Source organism: Triturus cristatus, chromosome 1_2, assembly GCF_964204655.1.
Source record: "Triturus cristatus chromosome 1_2, aTriCri1.1, whole genome shotgun sequence".
Taxonomy (NCBI): Eukaryota; Metazoa; Chordata; class Amphibia; order Caudata; family Salamandridae; genus Triturus; species Triturus cristatus.
The window spans coordinates 266,226,868-266,246,316 of NC_140580.1; the positions used below are offsets into that span (position 1 = coordinate 266,226,868).

Genomic DNA, 19,449 nt, shown 5'->3' on the forward strand with positions numbered 1-19,449 from the left:
CTGCTAATCGGTTCACAGTTGCTACACCTGAAAGATGTCCATGATGAGGTTAATTCGGTGAACATTTGAAATCCTACATTGACGCTCCGGGCGAATGTTGGTTCTGATGAGTTTGAACATGGATGTTAAGGTGTAAACCAGGTGTTCTGGCTACTTGGTAATGGGGGAATGCACTGGTTAGAAGATTATGTTGATGTCAATTTGTTTTTGTTAGTTTGCCTAAACCTCAAAATTCATGTATTGGTTTCTTATCTTGTTATTTAGCTCTCCAGTTGTCTGAGGCAAAAAAGACTGCACTGGATAAACCTGAAGCCTCTCCTACGAAAGCGGAGAGCAGTAGCAGTGATGAGTCAGACTCTGAAAAGGAAATGAAAAGGAAACCATCTACAGTGAGGTTCCTTCTGACATCTTTCTAATTAGTCTGTTTCTCTTTGAACTGTTAATTTTGTTAATTGTACTGAAGTCCTGTATCCCTTTCTGTCACGTTTTTTGTTGTGAATTGTCAGGCCATACATTGTCTTAGAGTTCCATATTGTTCTTGTGATCCACTGATATACATATAGAAAAATAAATAGCAACAATTTGCATGTTTCTGCTCAAACTACCAATAGGCTTTCCTTTTGTGTAAGGCTCTTTAGGTCTTGCCTGAGACAGTGCATGCATTCTCTCCTAGTATTGATTGGCTGCATTGTCACTCATTTCCTTGCTTCTCCTTAGTCAAAGTATGGTGGTTTCACTTCCTCTTCTTGTGTTTGTCCTTCCCCTTGAGCATGGGCCAAATACTTGTATCTTTTTACTGCTCAAGCTTTTGGAGCTACTTTTTTTCTCTAAGCACTTCATAAGAATGCATTTGTTTGCAAGCCATCTCCCTTATGTGCTTCTGCTCCGTACGGTCGCTTGCCCCCTCCCGCCCTTACATTCCTCTCTGTGCTTTTGCTTGTTCTATTTTCTTGTGGCTTCTGTTGACAATAAATACTGATTTTGTACTGTGCATTTACAATGACAATCAGAATAACATAATTATAGACAGATTGCAAGGTTGTACTCTGTTTATGCTTTGAGGACGGTTGGGGGTAGAGAAGGTCATCTTGATTTTCTTTCACCTTCCTCTTTTTACTTGCTGTTCTTGTCCTCTCCCATTCCTTGCATCTAATATCCTCCCTCTTTCTATCACCCTCTTTTCTTCCTGCCTGGTTTTCTTATACCCCTTCATACTTGTCTGCTTTACTGTACTATTTATCCTCTCTTCTGTTCCATATTCATAATCCTCTCCTTCCTTGGTGAATCATATGTTCGAGGCATGTATAGCTGTAGATACACATGCTGTGCATAATCCTGCCAACTAGTGTTGTGCCTTAATGTGTGTAAGTTGGTTTTCTTCAAAGAAAGTCTTTGCAAGTCACAAGGTATTGTAACTCCTCCTCTTGCTGGTAAAACGCATAGTCATCTACTCCATTAGGTTGTTTTTAGGTCTCGCCTGAGCCAGCGCATGTGCTGGTCTGGCGAGACATTTAGTAAGTGGGCTTTTGCTTGTGGCCTAAAGCTTGCCTTTACGCGCACAGGCGCCATTTGGCTTTCCGTCATTACTCATTAAGCGAATCCCTCATGGCACCCTTACAGCGCGATCACTTTCACTTTTGCCGCGTGAACCACTCGCAGGCTCATCTCCTGCTCCCTCTCTGTTTACAGTTAACTATCGCAGCTGCGGGGTCGCGCTTTTGTTTTAGCGCATTTTTTTTTTTTAACTTTCGGATCGCGCGCACACTACTCATGTTCTTGCCGCCGTCGCCACAACCGACCCCTTTGCTTGTTTTGTTCGTGGCCTGCCCAACTCTAGTTTTGCACCATTCAGTGTGAGGTACTGGTACGTCGCTGATGCTCCAGCGGCCCCCAATTTTCATTCAGGTATTGTAATTTATTATTTACAAAGAGCACTTCTATTTGCTAGTGTGCTGCCGCGTGTTTTTTTTATCAGCACGGTGCCCGCCGTGCTACTTATATTGCGGAAATTACCTTCTCTCCCCATGCTGTCCCCCAACAATTCCGGACGTAAATCTTTTTTAATACTAATTATTTGCAGTCATACACATATCTGCCATGATGCGCTCCTCTTTAAGAGCACATGACGAAAAAGTCCAGAAAAGCGATAATGAGGAAAGATAGCAGTGGCTGTGCCTAGAAATGCGGTTTCTGCCTTAATTTCTTCAATATTTGAGACACCTGTGCGGAAATCTTGAAGCAGGCTCCGTCCCTAAAACTTCAAGGCAGCTCCAGCTCTCTGGAGGCTGGCGGAGTCGGGGAGCTCACCACTGGCAGTTCCTTGTATAGGCGGCTGCCTGCACTAGACATGCTTAGACTCAGCAATAGCTCTGGCTGAGCTCTATCTCAATACTGAGATGCGACTGCGGGACAGGCAGGTGAACGAGAACACACGGCAGCCGCTTGGTAAGCCGTTAACCCCTTCTACTAATTGCACACCTCTGATTGGCAGTAGCTGCTAGTTTCCGAACTGTTGGCTGCTTATGTTATGTTTCTTTCGCTGCATTGCTCTGTTTTAAGGGCAGTCACAGGGAGCGAAATGCCAGTGAACAGCTGCCTTTTGCATCACATCTTTTGTGTTTTCTTCTTTGTAATTCTGAGACGTACAGTGACAACCTGCACCGCTCAGGCAGTTTACCCAGATATTTGTGTAGTGAATAGCTTTAATGCTGAGTTGAATAGAGCAGCCTTGTTTAGGGGGCGCTCTTCATACGAACAATAAGTGGAAGTTTAACAAGTGTACGTCTGCGCATGTGAAAAGAGTTTGGTGCAAGCTCCAATGCCTGCCAGTTTTGTCTCTGTATATTTTGCATCAGTACCCTCACTCCTCTCCAGCCCCTCTGTTCTCGCACACGTTTATTGCTGTGCAGATTCCTATACATTGTCTGTCTTCCTCCCATCCCCCATTTCCTCCCCCAGCAGCTGCATCGTCATTAACATTCAAGCACAGAAGCTGGGAGCATTACTCCCCTCCTTTGTTCACTTTTCCTCAGTGTACAAACACTATCAGAGCAAAAGTCATTACAAACATACATATTAGGATACCTTGCTGGTTTCCTAGGGACTTTTATTTCTTTACACAACATACCTCAAGGGAACTTGGGAGTTACTCGCCCCATGCCATCCCATCCCACCCAGCCCTTCACCCCTCCAACATCACTCCTTGCCAGCCCCCACTTCCACCCCTCCAAGCACAGAAGTAAATGTTTGTCAACATTCCATGTAGGTCATAAGCTTCAAAACGATTTAAGTAGCTTGCCCAGCAGTGTTAAATGCTTGCAAACCACTAAAGAAAATTTAAAAACTGGGGTCCTGGCACTGGGCACAGTCCGGGGCAGGTGGGAATACAATGGCCTGCTGGTCTTACCAGTATCTTTTGTGTGGTTTCCTTTGGGGAGGTAGGGATGCCTTTCCAACTTGCATGGTGTCCATGGGCCTTGAATTATATAGTCTGCAAATAGACACCCTGGTCCCAGAACTCTGTGTCATGCATCAGACAGCTGCTGCACCCAGCCTCTGCCCACCCTGGTCCTGCACAATGGGGGAGCTGCAAATTACATCTGAAGCTCTCTCCTTCCTCCCCACACCTTGTCAAATGACCTCCAGGAGCCCCCACGCCCATTTACCACCTGTTCAAAGAAGGTGGCAAATTAATGTAGATTTGGACACCTTATTCCATGGGAAGTGGAGACAAGCATTGGCATAGCCAATAGGTCTTGCCTTTGGGACCTTGTGTTAAGCCATGCAACAGTTGATGTTGCACCAAGGATATTGTGCTGCATAACTAAATACTTATAAGGTCCCAAAAGCAAGACCTATTGGCTATGCCAATGCTTGTTCTTTTAGCCGTCTGGTTTACACGTATTCCGCCGTGCTCCAGTTTAACATCGTCGTGGTGCACTGTTTCGGTTTACACGTTTCATTCCCTCCGTCGATATTATTATCAATCGTGTTTCTATTTCCCTTTTGTTCTGTTCAACAATTACTGGATCATATCTTGGAGCTGACTGACCTTAATCAAATGGCCCAAGGCTGGGCGACGTTAGGTATGATGATAGCGAAACGGAACATAGCTCAACACTGTTGAGCGAGGTTAATTCCCACCTATCGACAGTGGTGCTCTGACATGGATGGTGCAATGATAGCAGAGAAAGTGTTATGTACATAGAGGTTGCCCTAAGAAATGGACACGGGTGTGGGGAAAGTGGAATGCTTTCAGGGGGTTCATTTGCGATCCGCCTCTAGTCGAATCGGTGTCCGATGTCAGTGACTAATTGTGCAGACCGGGGGCACTGTGACGATTTTAATACTTTATATCAATACGTCGGAATGAGTGTGAGGGGAAAAAGTGAAGAAGAGCAGTTAAATGTAATCGATCAGTATATGACTATTAATTGTACCATGCTATATTCATACTCATCAATATATAGTAATATGTACTGTAGTGAAGAGAGGTTTTTGCCTGCACACATTGCTATGTTAGCATAAGCGTTTTAGAAGTTAAACACCATCTTGCCACTTTGCCGCTTTTGCACATGACACTACAGGTAGCTCTTATTATAAGTAAAACTGCTTGCTTGCTTTTTCTTTACATGAGAACGGTCTGTTTTTCACATCCCTAGACGTGCACCTCGACCTTAGTCTCAACACTGTGTTCAGAAACCGTCACGGTCAAATAACAATGTATGCTGTTGAATTCAGGTTGATCGGCCCACGCTCTAGACACAACAAGCACACAGCTGCAAATATCTGAAACTCGTGTGCCTTTAATATTGCATTGCATGCATGATGCTGGCACACTTGGAGAAAACCTTTCCAGGCAGCATCAGAGACATAGTGCCCCGTGCGGACCCTTGCCACCGGCTGAGTATAGAGGAGTCTCAACCAGTTCACAAACCCTTCACCGATCCCCATGTTTAGTAGCACCTGCCATAGATATTCCCATCTGAGCGAGTCGAACACCTGTTCGATATCCAGGAATGCCAAGGTACTCTGTTCGGCCTTGCCCACTAATGATTGCATGACATGGGCAAGACGGCAGATATCCCGCAGCGCATTCCTCCCAGACTGGTCTTCATGCACCAATTGCCTGAGATACAGAAGTAATCTGTTTACCAGTACCTGACCAGTATGATCTTAAGGTCGATATTGAGCATAGAGATTGGCCTGTAGGAGGCGGGGAGTAAGGGGTCCTTCCCCGGCTTGGGGATCATCACAATCAGCGATTCACGCATGGAGGCAGGTAATATGCCTTTCTCACTGACCTCCATAACAATGTCCAGGAGCCTAGGAACCAGGACTCCCCCAAATTCTTTATATAGCTCTGCCACCAGGCCATCCATCCCAGGGGATTTAGCTGTTTTCAGGGCGCACCCAGGGATTCCTGACTTTCCGGGTCAAGGTAAGGCAGATCCATCTCAGCAAGGTAGGCTTCCAAAGCCTGTGGAGCAACATTGGGCTCTGAATATATTTTTTGGAGGTGTGTGGTGAATACTGCGTTAATCTCGTGTTGTGTATAAACCAATCTACCCTGATCGGATTTAAGGGCCAGTCTCGGGAGAGGCTGTGTCTCCAACCTGATCAAACACGCCAGTAGGCATCCGGCTTTATCACCCTCAATGTACCAACGACGTCTACTCGTGGTCCTATTGTATTTGCCCGGTGACTCCCATAGATCCCCTATCTTTTGTCGTTGCTCCGTCCATTTGCCCGGTCCCTCTGGGTCTGTGGGAAGTTCTGCCTCTAGGGCCGTTAAGCGTTCCTTCTGGTTTTTTAGGTCCCGCTCTATCACTCTCCTCACCCCCACCTCAGTGGACATACATATCCCCCTGATCACTACTTTCATTGCGTCCCATTCGAGCGCCCTTGAGCTGGACGTGTTCCAGTTCACCTCAAAAAAGCCTTCCAAACCCTGCCGCGATTGTCTCTTTATAAACCGGGTCCGTCAAAGCATCGGTTTTTAAGTCTCCACATCGGTATTTTGGAACGTAGGCGGCCCAAAGTGTAGGCCACCAGCAGGGGGGAGTGATCGAACAGATATCGGGCCAGATACTGTGTCTCTAGAATCCGACCGGCTGCCGTTTCCTGTATAAATCAGTAGTCCAGCCTGCTATATGTGTTAGCTGCCGGAGTGTGACAGGAGTATACCCGACCGTCAGGGTTGTGGTGCCGCCATATATCCAGCCAGTGATAGTTGCTAAGCATCAGGCGCATGGCTTCCCGTGTCTTGGGTTTAGCATCCACTTTCGGGGGGTGCCTATCCCGTTCGCCATCAAAGGCACAGTTAAAGTCTCCCGCAATAATCAGTTACACGTCTGGTGCCAAATCTAATCTCCCCAGGACCTTACCCAAAAATTTCCCATCGTCAGTGTTTGGAGCATAAACGTTCATTAGACACATGTGGCTCCCATCCAATGTCCCCTCCACCACCACGTATCGCCCATCTGGATCAGGACTACACATTAAAACTTTAAAGGTGACTCCAGGCGCCACCCATATAAGCGCCCCTCTGGCAAACCCCAAGTAGGAAGTCACGAAAAACTGGCCCCTCCACCGCCGTTGGACATATTTCAGGCAATCCCCCCAGAGATGTGTCTCTTGTAAAAAGGCCATGCTTATCTTATACCGCCTAAGATATGTTGCTACCCGAATCCATTTGACCCTGTTGTTGAGCCCCCTAACATTCCATGTTATAAGTTTATAGGTCTGTTGATCGCCTGACATAAGTTGAAAATTCTGGGTGACCACAATCCCTGATGTAGAAGTGGGATGAACCTCAAGGTGTAGTGTTGGGATCCCCCCTTTTCCCTCCGAAACCTCTCATGACCTCTGGTGACCCGGCATAAAACATTCCCATCATAGAACAGTAAAACAGAACAATGTGAACATTCACCCCCCCCCCCCCACCCTCAGGCAGTAGAACCTCATTCTCACAGCCCATTCTTGGTCTGAGGACCCAGGACCCCGCCCCATAGCCGCCACCCTCCCCTCAAATCCCCCCCGCAACATTGTAAGCAACAACGACAGTCAGCAAGAATCCTCGGTCCTTGTTATACAACCAATCTGCCTGGCACTGCGCAACGCCGCCCGACCAATGGCCTAGCCAGGCTGACACAGCGCACTACAGTTGGAGTGTCTAGACTGCAGTGTGGCGGAATAGCGCTCCGCCCCATCAGTTACACTCCCTCCCCCTTATAGTCCCTGAAATGAGGACCCCCTACAGGTGCTCTGCATTAAAGTCAAGTTCCATTACTGTTGAGATCCGTACTTGCAGCGCCATGTGCAGTTCTGCAGACCAGTATCCCCAGTATGGCAATCCCCTTACTTGTATACAGGTGGCTCAAGAGCCGCCAACGATTGGGCCGGCAGTGCCTTCCGGTTCCGATTGAGTTTCTTGGACAAGGCACAATGGGGAAAACTGGTTTTGCGTGGGTATGCCCCCAAACTCTTCTCTCAGGGTGCCATCCACCCCACCATGATGCGACCTCCGTCTGGTACCCCCTGTGGCCTGGATCGTTCTCCAGTGCGGCGATGCTGGTTCCGTTGTCGACCGCTCCATCTCCTCTGTTCTTGCCATCCGTGATGTTGGTCGTGCCCCTCCAGGCCCATCGAATCCATCCAGTCTGTGGCCTCTTGCGGGACATTGAAGAAGTGGACCCTGTCTGCATATTGTACTCTGAGCCAGGCCAGAAATATTAATCTGTATTTTACATTAAGATCTCTCAGTCTCAGAGGGCAAGATGGCCGCTGGTGGTTTGCAGTGAGAAGTCGCATCTCACTCCTCCTCCTGATTACAGAAGAAAAATGGTATAAAATCCTCCCAAATACAATACGGTAATGAGTTGGCGTCTGGCTACGAGGAATTGATCTCAAGAATATCTTGGCTGTCTTGAAAAATTATGCTTTGGGCGGACTACCCTGGAAGATAACTCGGTTGATTCAAGGGAAAGCCGTGAAGTATACTATACAGCCAGTCATTGGGTGCTATAAGATGCCTCCTCGTATTGTCAAAGGGTGTGATGCGAGCAAAGACAGCATGATGAAAGAGCAGCCTAACCGGGACAAAAGTGACTCAAAATCGGCAAATGGGGCAGCGCCGCGAGCTAACGGTACACTTACCGTAACGAAACCAGCGGGGAAAAAGATAGGAGAGCCGCAAGGCAATGGCGAGCTGCAAGGGAATGCCGATGGGTCGACTGCTTCTAGCGATCCTCGCGACCTGAGAAATTTGCGATCTGCCAAAGCGGCGAAAAAGGAATCGTTACTGAGGCAACCCTCGTTAACAGAGTTTGCCACTAAAATGTACGGGGCGCCTGGATCGGGGGAACGCCAGTAAGCAGGACAAACGGGGCGGTGCTGAGCCACGTAATCCCCGCGAGGACACAGAGGTATCTAGGCAACCAGATCAGGCGTCCGGGTTGGAGTCCGTGCTGGAGTCGACATGCGCGGTTGTGGGCGGCTTTGCCGAGGAGCAGGCAGAGGGTGAATCCCCGGGAGAAACGAAGGAAAAGCTCGCCTCGGATTGTGATTGTAGCTTGAGAATTGAAGCAGGGGTGAAAGTTCTATCTACGGAAGATAATGCTAATACGAGCCAACACCCGGAGGCCATGGAGATCTCTATACCTCAAAGACTTGGTGAGTTGGGGGATCGACAAAACATAAGACAGGAAGTAAGCGGTGAATTCGAGGTCTCTATAAATCAACAGCTGTTGGTTGAGGATACTACAGTAGACTTACTGAGTAGGGGGCCAGTTGGGGGGGCTGTCTCGCCGGACTATTTTTTTTCAGTTAATGAGGACTCAGAGCCAATAACCCCAAGTAATGATAGTTTGGATGAATCCTCTGCCTCAGGAAGCAGCTCGGCGCCCCAAAAGTGTACTTTAAAGAAACGTAGATCACAAAGGAAGCCGAATTCTTTAGGAAGTCCACCTGACCCTACTAAAAAGTTATCATGGGATTACTCTGCTACTTCACAGACATACCATGATGCCGCTAACATGGCGGCGCTACCTGGGGGGGGGAGGGACCACCTCAATCAAACCCCCAAGCAACTTCATTGGACTTACTATTCAGCACTCTTAAAACTATGCAAAGTGAGGCAAGGGCTGAAGCTCGGAGGCCAAGACAGGGGCTGAATAAAATTCATAATTCATTAAGGAAGATGAACAAGTTGTATGAGGAGGTTGCTGAGAGAGTCACACAGGTGGAAGAGAGAACGGGGAGGCTGGAAGATGATTTGAGCGATATACGGAGCTTTAAGCAAGAGCAAAGTAAAGTTTCCGAGGATATACAGTCGAAGTTGGAAGATTATGAAAATCGGCAGCGCCGCAATAATATAAGACTCTTGGGGGTGGAGGAGGGGATTGAAGGGCAAGATGTCAGGATGTTTGTGGTGAACTTGCTAAAGGGTGCATTCCCAGAGCTATCTGCTTGGCACTGGGAAACTGAAATTCAGAGAGCTCATCGATTCCCTCTAGTGGCTAGGAGAGAGCAGAATCCACGACAAGACAATAGACCTAGAGCTATTCTTTTGTTTGTAGGTAATTTCTTGCTGAGACAACAGATATTGGAGAAAGCAAAGCCAGAATCTAAACGTACATTCAATGGTGTGTTTTTTTTTCGCTAGGCCTGACTTCTGTCATGTTACTGTAGAGCGAAGGTGGAGGCTGAGACAGCTGATTGCACCAACACAGGCCTTAGGGTCAGAAGCTTATCTACTCTACCCCGCCAAACTAATGATAGTTACAAAAGGCCAGGTGAAAATGCTATTCTCCGAAATAAAGGTGAAAGAGTATATGGTAGATGTGCTGGGCTACAAGGAGAGGGGAGGTCATTAACAAAAAACAAAAAACAAAAAAAAAAAACAGTTAGATTGGGAGGACAAGGTTATTGACACCGGGACACTGGGAGGAGGAGGCGACAACTGCTTTCTCAAGCGATCACACATAGGTCATGATTGACCTATGTGCCTGTAGGGAGGAGGGGGGAGGGGGGAGGGGGGTAGGAAGAGGGGGATCACACAAAAAATACAGCATATTTGGCATTTTCAGCACAGCATAGGTTGGTTTTGGTTGGTTTTGATTATTACATTAGTGGTTAAGATAAGATTAATGTACGGGGTTTTCTAATGACATGCAAAATAGCCTCAATTAACATTTGTGGCCTCAACGATGTTCACAAAAGATTACGAGTATCGGCTCTACTGAAAACAATGAATCTGGACTTAATCTGTCTCCAGGAGACACATATAGAGGGTGGTAGGGGGTTTTTGCTGGAGCAGCTGGGATTTTCTCTATTGGCTAATACAAAACAGGGGTCTAAAACTAGGGGGGTTGCGGTGTTGGGCAAAAATAGGGATATGGTAGTAAGCAGGAAGAGAGTAGATCAATGGGGTAGATGGGTGATATTGGAAATTATATTCAGGGGGGAGAGGTTCACGTTGGTTTCAGTCTACGGCTCCACTGAGGATGATCCTGAAATGTTTCAGTTTTTAGACGCAGAGTTAGCTTTGTGGCCTGAACCGATTATTTGTTGTGGCGATTTTAATATCCATTGTCCAGCTGGGGTATCTTTAACTGCAGGGAGGGGATATACCGGTAGGAACAGAAAAACATTTAGGGCATTAAAGGACTTGGCAAAACATAATTCATTGATAGACATTTGGGCCACTGTTTATCCCCTTAAGGACGGAAGTACCTTCTTCTCAGCACCACATAGGGTTTTGGTCAGATTAGACTACTTTTGGATATCCAATTTCCTGGTGAGTAGATCTCAAATAGAAAAGCACCCTCGGATTGTATCTGATCATAACCCCCTGATTTTAAAATGGGTCAGCGGCGGGTAATGGATACCTTTTGGACGTATGAAAGAGCCCTGTTAAAGGAGGAGGCATATATTAAACACATGAAATCTTGGATCAGGAATTTTTGGGAAATAAACAGGGGGACTGCAGATTCTGGAATGGAGTGGGACGCTTTTAAGGCAGGTATACGAGGAGAAACGTTGAGTTATTCATTGTATAAACAGAAAAGGGAAAAAGCAAGATTTAACGAAGTAGTTATAGAGCTAGCTAAAGCAGAGGAAGACTTATACTTAGCGGTACAGCTTCAACAGTTGGTGGAACAACTGGGCTTAAAGATAGTTAGTCTTAAAGCAATGGCAGTAGAGAGCATTGCCAGTAAGGCTGCTGCCTGATATCTAACAAAGAGAGAGGAGGCCTATGAGTTGAGCGAGAGAGTGGGGCATATACTGGCTATTCGCTCCAGACAAAAAGCTTCGTCAGCAGAGATTAAGAAGATCATGGATGTTCAGAGTAACGAGGTCACAGAACCTGTTGCGGTAAGGGAAGTGTTTAGGCAGTTTTAGGAGGGCCTGTATAGCTTAGATAAGGATCTAGATTCAGGGGACATTTCAGAATATCTTAATAATATCAGGCCAACGCTTCTTCCTGAGGAAGACAGGGGTCTGCTAGATGCACCGATTAAGCTGGAAGAAGTGATGGTAGCACTGGATAGCCTTCCTGCTGGTAAAGCCACGGGTCCAGATATGACCCCAGTAGAATTCTATAAAGTTTTTAAAGAGGTATTAGACGCTGAGCTCTTCCACACTCTGCTACAGGCACAAAGAGGGGAATCTATTCCTAACTCGTGGGGAGGGGCCGATATTGTCGTCATTTTGAAAAAAGGTAAAAGTCCACTGGCACCATCTTCGTATAGGCCCATTACCCTAATGAATGCAGACGTTAAAGTCTATTCTAAAATACTCGCGAAGAGATTGGCCGATGTAATCGAGACTCTGGTTAGTCCTATACAACATGGTTTTATACCTGGCAAGGGCACGACACAACACATTAGACAGATATTTACACTCTTCGATGCTGCAGAGGTCCCAGGAGATCCTATGGCGGTGGTGTTACTGGACGCCGAAAAAGCGTTCGATAGGGTCTCCTGGGAATTCTTATGGTCAGTATTGAGATGGTATGGATTCGGCGAGAAATACATCAGAGCCATTCAGACTTTATATAACAAGCCATCAGCTAGAATTAGGGTTAACAAAGGACACTCAGCCGCAGTGCAAATAGAAAGAGGGACTAGACAGGGGTGTCCGTCTTCCCACCTCTTGTTTGCGCTTTATATGGATCCATTTCTGAGTAGATTAGAAACTAATGTTAACATCCCACCAATAATAATTAATAATATGGAAATTAAGACGCAGGCATATGCGGACGACGTGGCAATTATTACATCTAACCCCACTCTTGCTATTAGTGCAATAGAATTGGAAGCACAACATTTTGGTCAGGTGGCAGTTTACAGTCTTAATAAGACAAAAACACAGATTGTAAGGAACTCACATGTGTTATGTGATGATAACAGAGTAGTTAATTGGGCAGTATACCTGGGAATAGGAATATCAGCAGACCTTGAGAGAGTGGTTGAGCAGAACATGACTCCCCTAATGGCAAAAGTAAAATTAGATCTAGACAGAATGAATAACCTCCATCTCTCTTTAGTGGGCTGCACGAATGTCATCAAAATGGTAATACTGCCCAAATTTCTCTATTTATTTAAAGCAATACCACTATTTTTTGGGGCAAAATGGTTTCAGGCGTTAGAGCTGATGCTAAATAGATTCATTTGGGCCCATGGAAAGACTAGGAGGGCGTATAGATTTATCACCCTTCCAAGGGAAAGAGGGGGGTGGGGGGGCTCCAGACTTTAGGCTATATGTTTTGGCTACAGCACTGCAATATATGCAGGGTTTGATTGGTGGAGGAGCACATCCTAGAATTTCTAGAATGTCTACGGCGGTGTACACAATAGTTTTGGGGGTGGATGCCGAGAATTGTTTTTTAAACTGTACGGATTTCTCCTACTTCAAAAGAACAAGGTTTAAGACAGTTATCGCAGCTGTTAATATCTGGATGACCTTCCTGAAAAAATCTGGATTGGGCAGGTATAATAGGTACACCCGAATGTTTAAGAACAAATCCTTACCAGGGGAGATATTCGCAGATTTGGTCTTTGCAACTTGGGAACATAAAGGGATCAGGAGGATAGGGGATATTATTGGTCCAGAAGGGATTGTGCAGTTTGCTGACTTAGTAACTAAACATCAAATAGACAGTAGGAGCTTTTTCAAATATCTACAGGTTAGAAGTTTTTTAAATACTAAGCGAGGAGGGACCATAGGGTTTAATAATGAAATTCTAGATAAGATTGAGAAGGGGGGAGATTGCAAGATACGCAGTTTTTATGCAAGTTTAGTAGCTGGCAAAACAGATGCTCTTGCTAAATATGGCGATAAATGGGCTAAGAAATTGGGTATTGAGAATGCATGTTTTCAGGAATCGTTGGATTTGGGACGTATAGTGCTCTGCTCGGCACCATTACAATCACAGCATTATAAAACTCTATATTGCTTGTATCATACACCAGCTAGAATAGCACAATGGGGTGGTACTTTAACAATTCATTGCCCACGTTGTAATCAATTACAGCCGGATTTAGTCCACATTTTCGCTACCTGCCCCCAACTCTCTACGCTGATTAAGGAGGTGGAGGGATTCATGGGGATGTACCTCGGGATTCAAATTACAATTACACCAACTGTGATTTTACTGGGAATAATTTTAGATAGTGATGCTATCAATCGAGACTTTATTTTTGTAGCCATGGCAGTATTTCGACTTGTGATAGCGAGAGCATGGTTGGATAAAACACCTCCCATAAGGAATCAATGGCTGTCCAATCTTTTGGCAGCCTATAATTTAGAAAAAGGGATCTATGAGCGTAAAGGTAGAAAGGGGAGGCAGCTGGGTGTGAGAATCTGGGATCCAATACGGAGATGGAAAGAGCAAATGGAGTAAAATTTAGCCATGTTGTTTACATTACCCTATTTGAAAGAAAGATTTATGAGTTATCACACAAGCTATTTTCTATTATAATTGATAGAGAATATGCTACTTACCAGTATGCATCTGTTCTTGGTATGTAGAGCTGCAGATCTATACACTTTTGCATAGATCGCCATCTGGTGTTGGGCCCGGATGTTTGCAGTTTGTTTTTGTTCTTGGACAGTCTTTGGAAGTCACGAGTTCGGTGACTCCTCCTTCGGTCCGTACTGCGCATGGGCTTCGGCTCCATCCTCAGATTGTTTTTCGCCAGCAGGGAAAAGATGGAGCGTAGTGACAATAGTAAGAAACCCATGTGTGCAGTATCTAAATAAGAGACTGGAACGGGTACAGGTAGCCGGGGAGGCGGGTGGGCGTGTATAGAAATGCAGCTCTACATGCCAAGAACAGATGCATACTGGTAAGTAGCATATTCCGTTCGAGGCATATGAGCTGCAGATTATACACTTTTGCATAGATTATATAGCAGTACCCAGCCCTAGCGGCGACCACCGGTATCCGTTGCAGTGGTTTGAAATAGTGTCTTTAGTACAGCCTGGCCCACACTAGCTTGTTGTTTGGAGTGCACGTCTACACAGTAATGTTTCGTGAAGGTGTGCGGTGTTGACCATGTGGCTGCTTTGCAGATGTCATCTAAGGGTATGTTCCCTAGAAACGCCATAGAAGCCTCTATCTTTCTTGTAGAGTGGGCTTTAGGTGGAACAGATAATGTTCTTTTTGCTTTGTGATAGCAAATTTGTATGCACTTTACAATCCACCTAGCTATCCCTGATTTAGAGATGAGGTTGCCTTTATGCGGTGGAGAGAAGGAGACAAACAATTGTTTAGTCTTTCTGAAAGGTTGCGTTCTTTGTGTGTAATACAGTAAAGCCCTCTTAACATCAAGTGCATGTAGAGCCCTTTCCGCAACAGATTGAGGTTGCAAGAAAAAAAACGGTAATTCCACCGATTGATTAAGATGGAAGGGGGAAATGACCTTGGGCAGAAATTTTGGATTTGTGCGAAGTATAACCTTGCTGTGATGTATCTGTAAAAAGGGTTCTTGTATAGTGAACGCTTGTATCTCACTAACCCTTCTAAGGGAAGTGATAGCTACAAGGAAAGCTGTTTTCCAAGTGAGGAACTGTAGCTCACATTTATGCATTGGTTCGAAAGGCGGACCCATTAGCCTTGTAAGAACTACGTTTAGATTACATACAGGGGAAGGTGGCGCCTTGGGTGGAATTACTCGTTTCAGGCCTTCCATAAAGGCTTTAATAGCAGGCACTCTGAACAGAGATAAATGCGGTCTGTTTTGTAGGTAAGCAGCAATTGCTGCTAGGTGTAGGCGTATGGATGAATATGCCAGGTTACACCTTTGAAGATGGAGCAGATAGCATATGATGTGCTGTATGGATGCATCTAAAGGGTTGATTGTATTGTTACGGCAGTAAACAACAAATCTTTTCCACTTTGCGGCATAGCATGCTCGAGTGGTAGGACGTCTGGCTTCCTTGATAATGTTCATGCAATCAGGGGGAAGGTTAAGGTATCCAAATTCTAAGATTTCAGGAGCCAGATCGCAAGGTTGAGCTGAGCTGGGTCCGGGTGCCGGATTTCTCCATGGTTCTGGGTTAGGAGGCATGGGGACAGGTGCAGTTTTTGATGTGGTACCACCGATAGCTGTAGTAGTGTGGTGTACCATGGCTGCCTGGCCCATGTTGGGGCTACTAGAATGAGTGTGAGGGAGTGCTGTTGTAGCTTCCTTACCACTAATGGAATTAGCCGGAGAGGTGGAAAGGCGTATGCAAATTTGCCTGACCAGTTCATCCATATCGCATTGCCTTTGGACAATGGGTGTGGGTATCTGGCGGCGAAGCTTGAGCATTTTTTGTTTTCGTGGGTGGCGAAGAGGTCTATCTGAGGATGCCCCCACTTGTGGAAGAATGGGCAAAGAACTTGTGGATGCAGTTCCCATTCGTGCATTTGCTGCGTTTGTCTGCTGAGCAGATCTGCCATGGTGTTTTGTATGCCTGGGACGTGTTGTGCCAGGAGAAAGATTTTTTGTGGAATTGCCCATCTCCATATGCTCTGTGCCAAGCGGGAGAGCTGGGGAGAGTGTGTCCCCCCCCTGTTTTTGAATATAATACATTGCAGTCATATTGTCTGTGCGAATGAGGACTCCTTCGGCTGAAATTTGTTTCTGAAAGGATTTCAGGGCTAGAAAGATCGCCAATAGCTCCAGATGGTTGATGTGGAGTAATTTTTGCTGTGGCGTCCATAGACCTTGCACTGTGAGGTGTAGAAGGTGCGCTCCCCAGCCGGAGAGCGATGCGTCCGTTGTTAGAATCACCTGAGGAACCGGGTCCAGGAACGGCCGCCCTTTGGAAAGGTTTGTGGTGTTCCACCACTGCAGAGAGTGATGGGTGCGGCTGTCCACCAACACCAGATCCGTCCGCTGTCCCTGGGCCTGGTTCCACTGCCGTGCTAGGCACTCTTGGAGTGGACGCATGTGGAGTCTTGCATGAGGCACTATAAAGATGCAAGATGCCATCACCCTATTAGCTTCATAAACACTCGTGCTGGGAGAGAGTGTTGAAGAATGAATGTTTGGCGCAAGGCTTGTATGCTTGAGATTCTGGCTGAATTGGGATAGGCTATAGCCTTGGAGGTGTCTATAGTAGCCCCGAGATATTGCTTTGTGTGAGATGGTATGAGGTGGGACTTTTGATGGTTCACCGTGAAGCCTAGCTGGTGGAGCAGTTGGATGGTGCTGTTTGTATGTTGCACACATTGGTCGTAGGACGCGGCTTTTATGAGCCAGTCGTCCAAGTAAGGGAAGACGTGAATGCGTTGTCTTCTGAGGTGAGCTGCTACTGCCGCTAGGCATTTGGTAAACACCCGTGGTGCGGTTGTGATCCCGAAGGGGAGAACCTTGAATTGGTAATGCTGACCGTCCACCACAAACCTGAGGTACTTCCTGTGAGAAGGGTGTATTGGAATATGAAAGTATGCGTCTTTCAAGTCCAGTGTAGTGAGAAAGTTTCCTGACAGAGGAGTGGGAGAACTTGTTGGAGGGTGACCATGTGGAAATGGTCCGAATGTATGTATGCATTTAGAGGCCGGAAGTCTAGAATGGGCCGTAGGGTCTCGTCTCTCTTTGGGATTAGAAAATACAGAGAGTAGACCCCTAGATTTTGCTGATTGACGGGGACCTGCTCTATAGCTTGTTTTTGGAGGAGGGAGATTACCTCCTGTTTGAGCAGTATGGTGTGTTCTTGTGACATTGTACGGTGCCTGGGTGGAATATTGGGTGGGGTAGATGTTAGTTCGAGACAGTAGCCTGACTGAACAATTTGTGTCACCCATTTGTCTGATGTTATGGTCTCCCAGGTGTGAAGAAAATGCTGTAGCCTGCCCCCGACTGGAGTGGAATGGTCTGGGGGAAGCGGGGGAAAGTCATTGGGCGGGTGGTGTGGCAGAACGGGTGTTGTTGGTTTTGCCCCTGCCTTTATTATTGTTTCCTCTATAACCACCTCTCTGATAGCCCTTTGAAAAGGTAGTCTGAGGAGGGGACTTGTAGGAAGTAGAGGCGTTATCGGCAGAGTAACCTCTGCCTGTGCCCCGAAAGGAGGAACGACGAAATGAACGTCTAGGGGTATGGGATTGTAATGCCCCCATAGACTTTGCTGTATCCGTGTCCTTTTTCATTTTCTCCAATGCTTCGTCCACCTTTGGACCAAATAGGTGTTGTTGGTCAAAGGGGTAATTTAAAATAGATGCCTGGACTTCTGGCTTAAACCCCGAGATTCTGAGCCAGGCATGACGACGAAGCAAAACACTGGTGTTTATAGCTCTAGAAGCTGTGTCTGCTGCGTCGAGGGCACATTTAATTGAGGTGTTGGTGATGAGCTTTCCCTCCTGTATTAGCTCATGAGCCCTGTGTTTATGTTTGTCTGGGAGGTGTTGCATGATAGCCTCCAGCTCATCGTAATGCGCTCTATCATAACGTGCAAGCAGTGCTTGTGTGTTGGCGATGCGCCACATGTTTGCGGCTTGTGAGGCAGTGCGTTTACCAGACGCATCTAAGAGCTTTGACTCCTTATCTGGTGGTGGAGCCTCCCCTGAGGATTGAGAGTTAGACCGCTTCCTAGCTGTGGATACTACCAATGAGTCTAAGGGAGCAGGTCCTTTAATATATGCAGGATCTGTGGGGGCTGCTTTATATTTCTTCTCTATCCTGGGGTTCAATACCCTAGCTCTGACTGGGTCCTTGAACACCTCTGCAGCATGTTTGGTTACTCCTTTTAGCATGGGCAATATTGCTGTGGCCTTATCTGGTATGTCAAAAGTGTCCAGTAGGAAATCGTCCTCAACTGGCTCGCTGTGTAATTCTACCTCATGGTAGTGTGCCGCCCGCTGTATTAAGTGGTGGAACCCCAGGGAGTCCTCCGGAGGAGATGGCCTGGATGGATAAATGTCATCCTGAGGCATATCCGGTACATCGGGGTTGTGGTAATCCTCCCATGGGTCTGGTGTCCCTGGAGGTGTGGGGTCTATTGGGGCGTCTGCCGGATCATAATCTGGATCTCCATAATCAGGGTCTGGAGATGGGGTTGGAGAGCGGTGAGGCAAAGGTGGCGGAGAAACGGGAGGTGGAGGAGGTGGAGAAGGTGAAGGAGGTGGTGGGGAGGGTACTCTGAAGGGGGATGTGGCAGAGTCCTACCGTTTTGGCGGTGGAGGAGGAGCTGGCTTGTTTAAATGTCTCTTTTTGGAAGACAAAGTTTAATGACCAGTCTTTGGATCCTTTGTTTTTTGATAAGGATCAGGCGTAAACAGTTCTCCTGGCACCGAATCGTCTGTCGGTGCCGACGTTTTCAGAGCCGAGGGCTTCGATAGTTTCTCCATGCCATGCTTTTTCGGGGTCTCCGATTTCTTCGGTGTCAAGGCAGGCTTCGGCGCCGGAGCGTCGGTGCCGAGGGACTTATGCTTATGTTTTGTCGGCACCGAGAGTGCAGGTTTCGAGCCCGATGACTTTGGAGCCGAACTGGGTGTGGTTTTCTTTGGTGCCGATCGGTGTTTTTCGGCACCAGGAGTAGGCTGGCTCGAGCCCGAGCCGCCGGGAGACTTATGATGCTTCGACACCGGGCCCGAAGGTGGGGTGATAGAAGCTGTATGTTTGGTTTTCCCTAGGCCCGGAGGCGAAGGTGTAACCGGAGTCTTTCGGTGTGGGTACGGGAGTGGGAGGGGGAGAGTACTCACGACCCTCTGCACCGGTGTTATCTCCTCCAGGTCGGAGTCGTCGGCCTCGGAAGTGCTGACGAGTTCTTCCTCCTGCTCGGTGTGCTGCTGCCCCGAAGCTCCGGTGTCGTCTCCGAAGATGTCCGGTGGAGCCGAGGTCGATGAGTGCGCCATGGTGCGTCGAGCTCTTCGATCCCGGATGGTCTTTTTCGAGCGAAAAGACTTGCAGGCGGGGCAGTCTCGGGCCTCGTGTTCGGGAGAGAGGCAGAGGTTACACA

The 19,449-nt window shown here is 47.0% G+C and overlaps 2 protein-coding genes across 7 annotated transcripts in view; one reads left to right on the forward strand and one right to left on the reverse strand.

Moving 5' to 3' along the window:
• Nucleotides 1–19,449, forward strand: part of LOC146867141 (uncharacterized) — a 799,234-nt gene that overhangs the window by 393,969 nt on the left and 385,816 nt on the right. For all 6 annotated transcript variants that reach the window (XM_085603589.1, XM_085603590.1, XM_085603591.1 and 3 more), the window contains exon 4: nucleotides 265–389. In XM_085603589.1, the coding sequence (XP_085459715.1) occupies nucleotides 265–389 (125 nt within the window). The remainder of the gene's footprint in view (nucleotides 1–264; nucleotides 390–19,449) is intronic.
• Nucleotides 9,804–18,424, reverse strand: LOC146867142 (uncharacterized). Its single transcript, XM_085614186.1, has 2 exons — nucleotides 17,542–18,424; nucleotides 9,804–9,850 (listed from the first exon to the last, which is right to left on the reverse strand). Exons 1-2 carry the CDS (start codon nucleotides 18,422–18,424, stop codon nucleotides 9,804–9,806), a joined length of 930 nt encoding a protein of 309 aa, XP_085470312.1.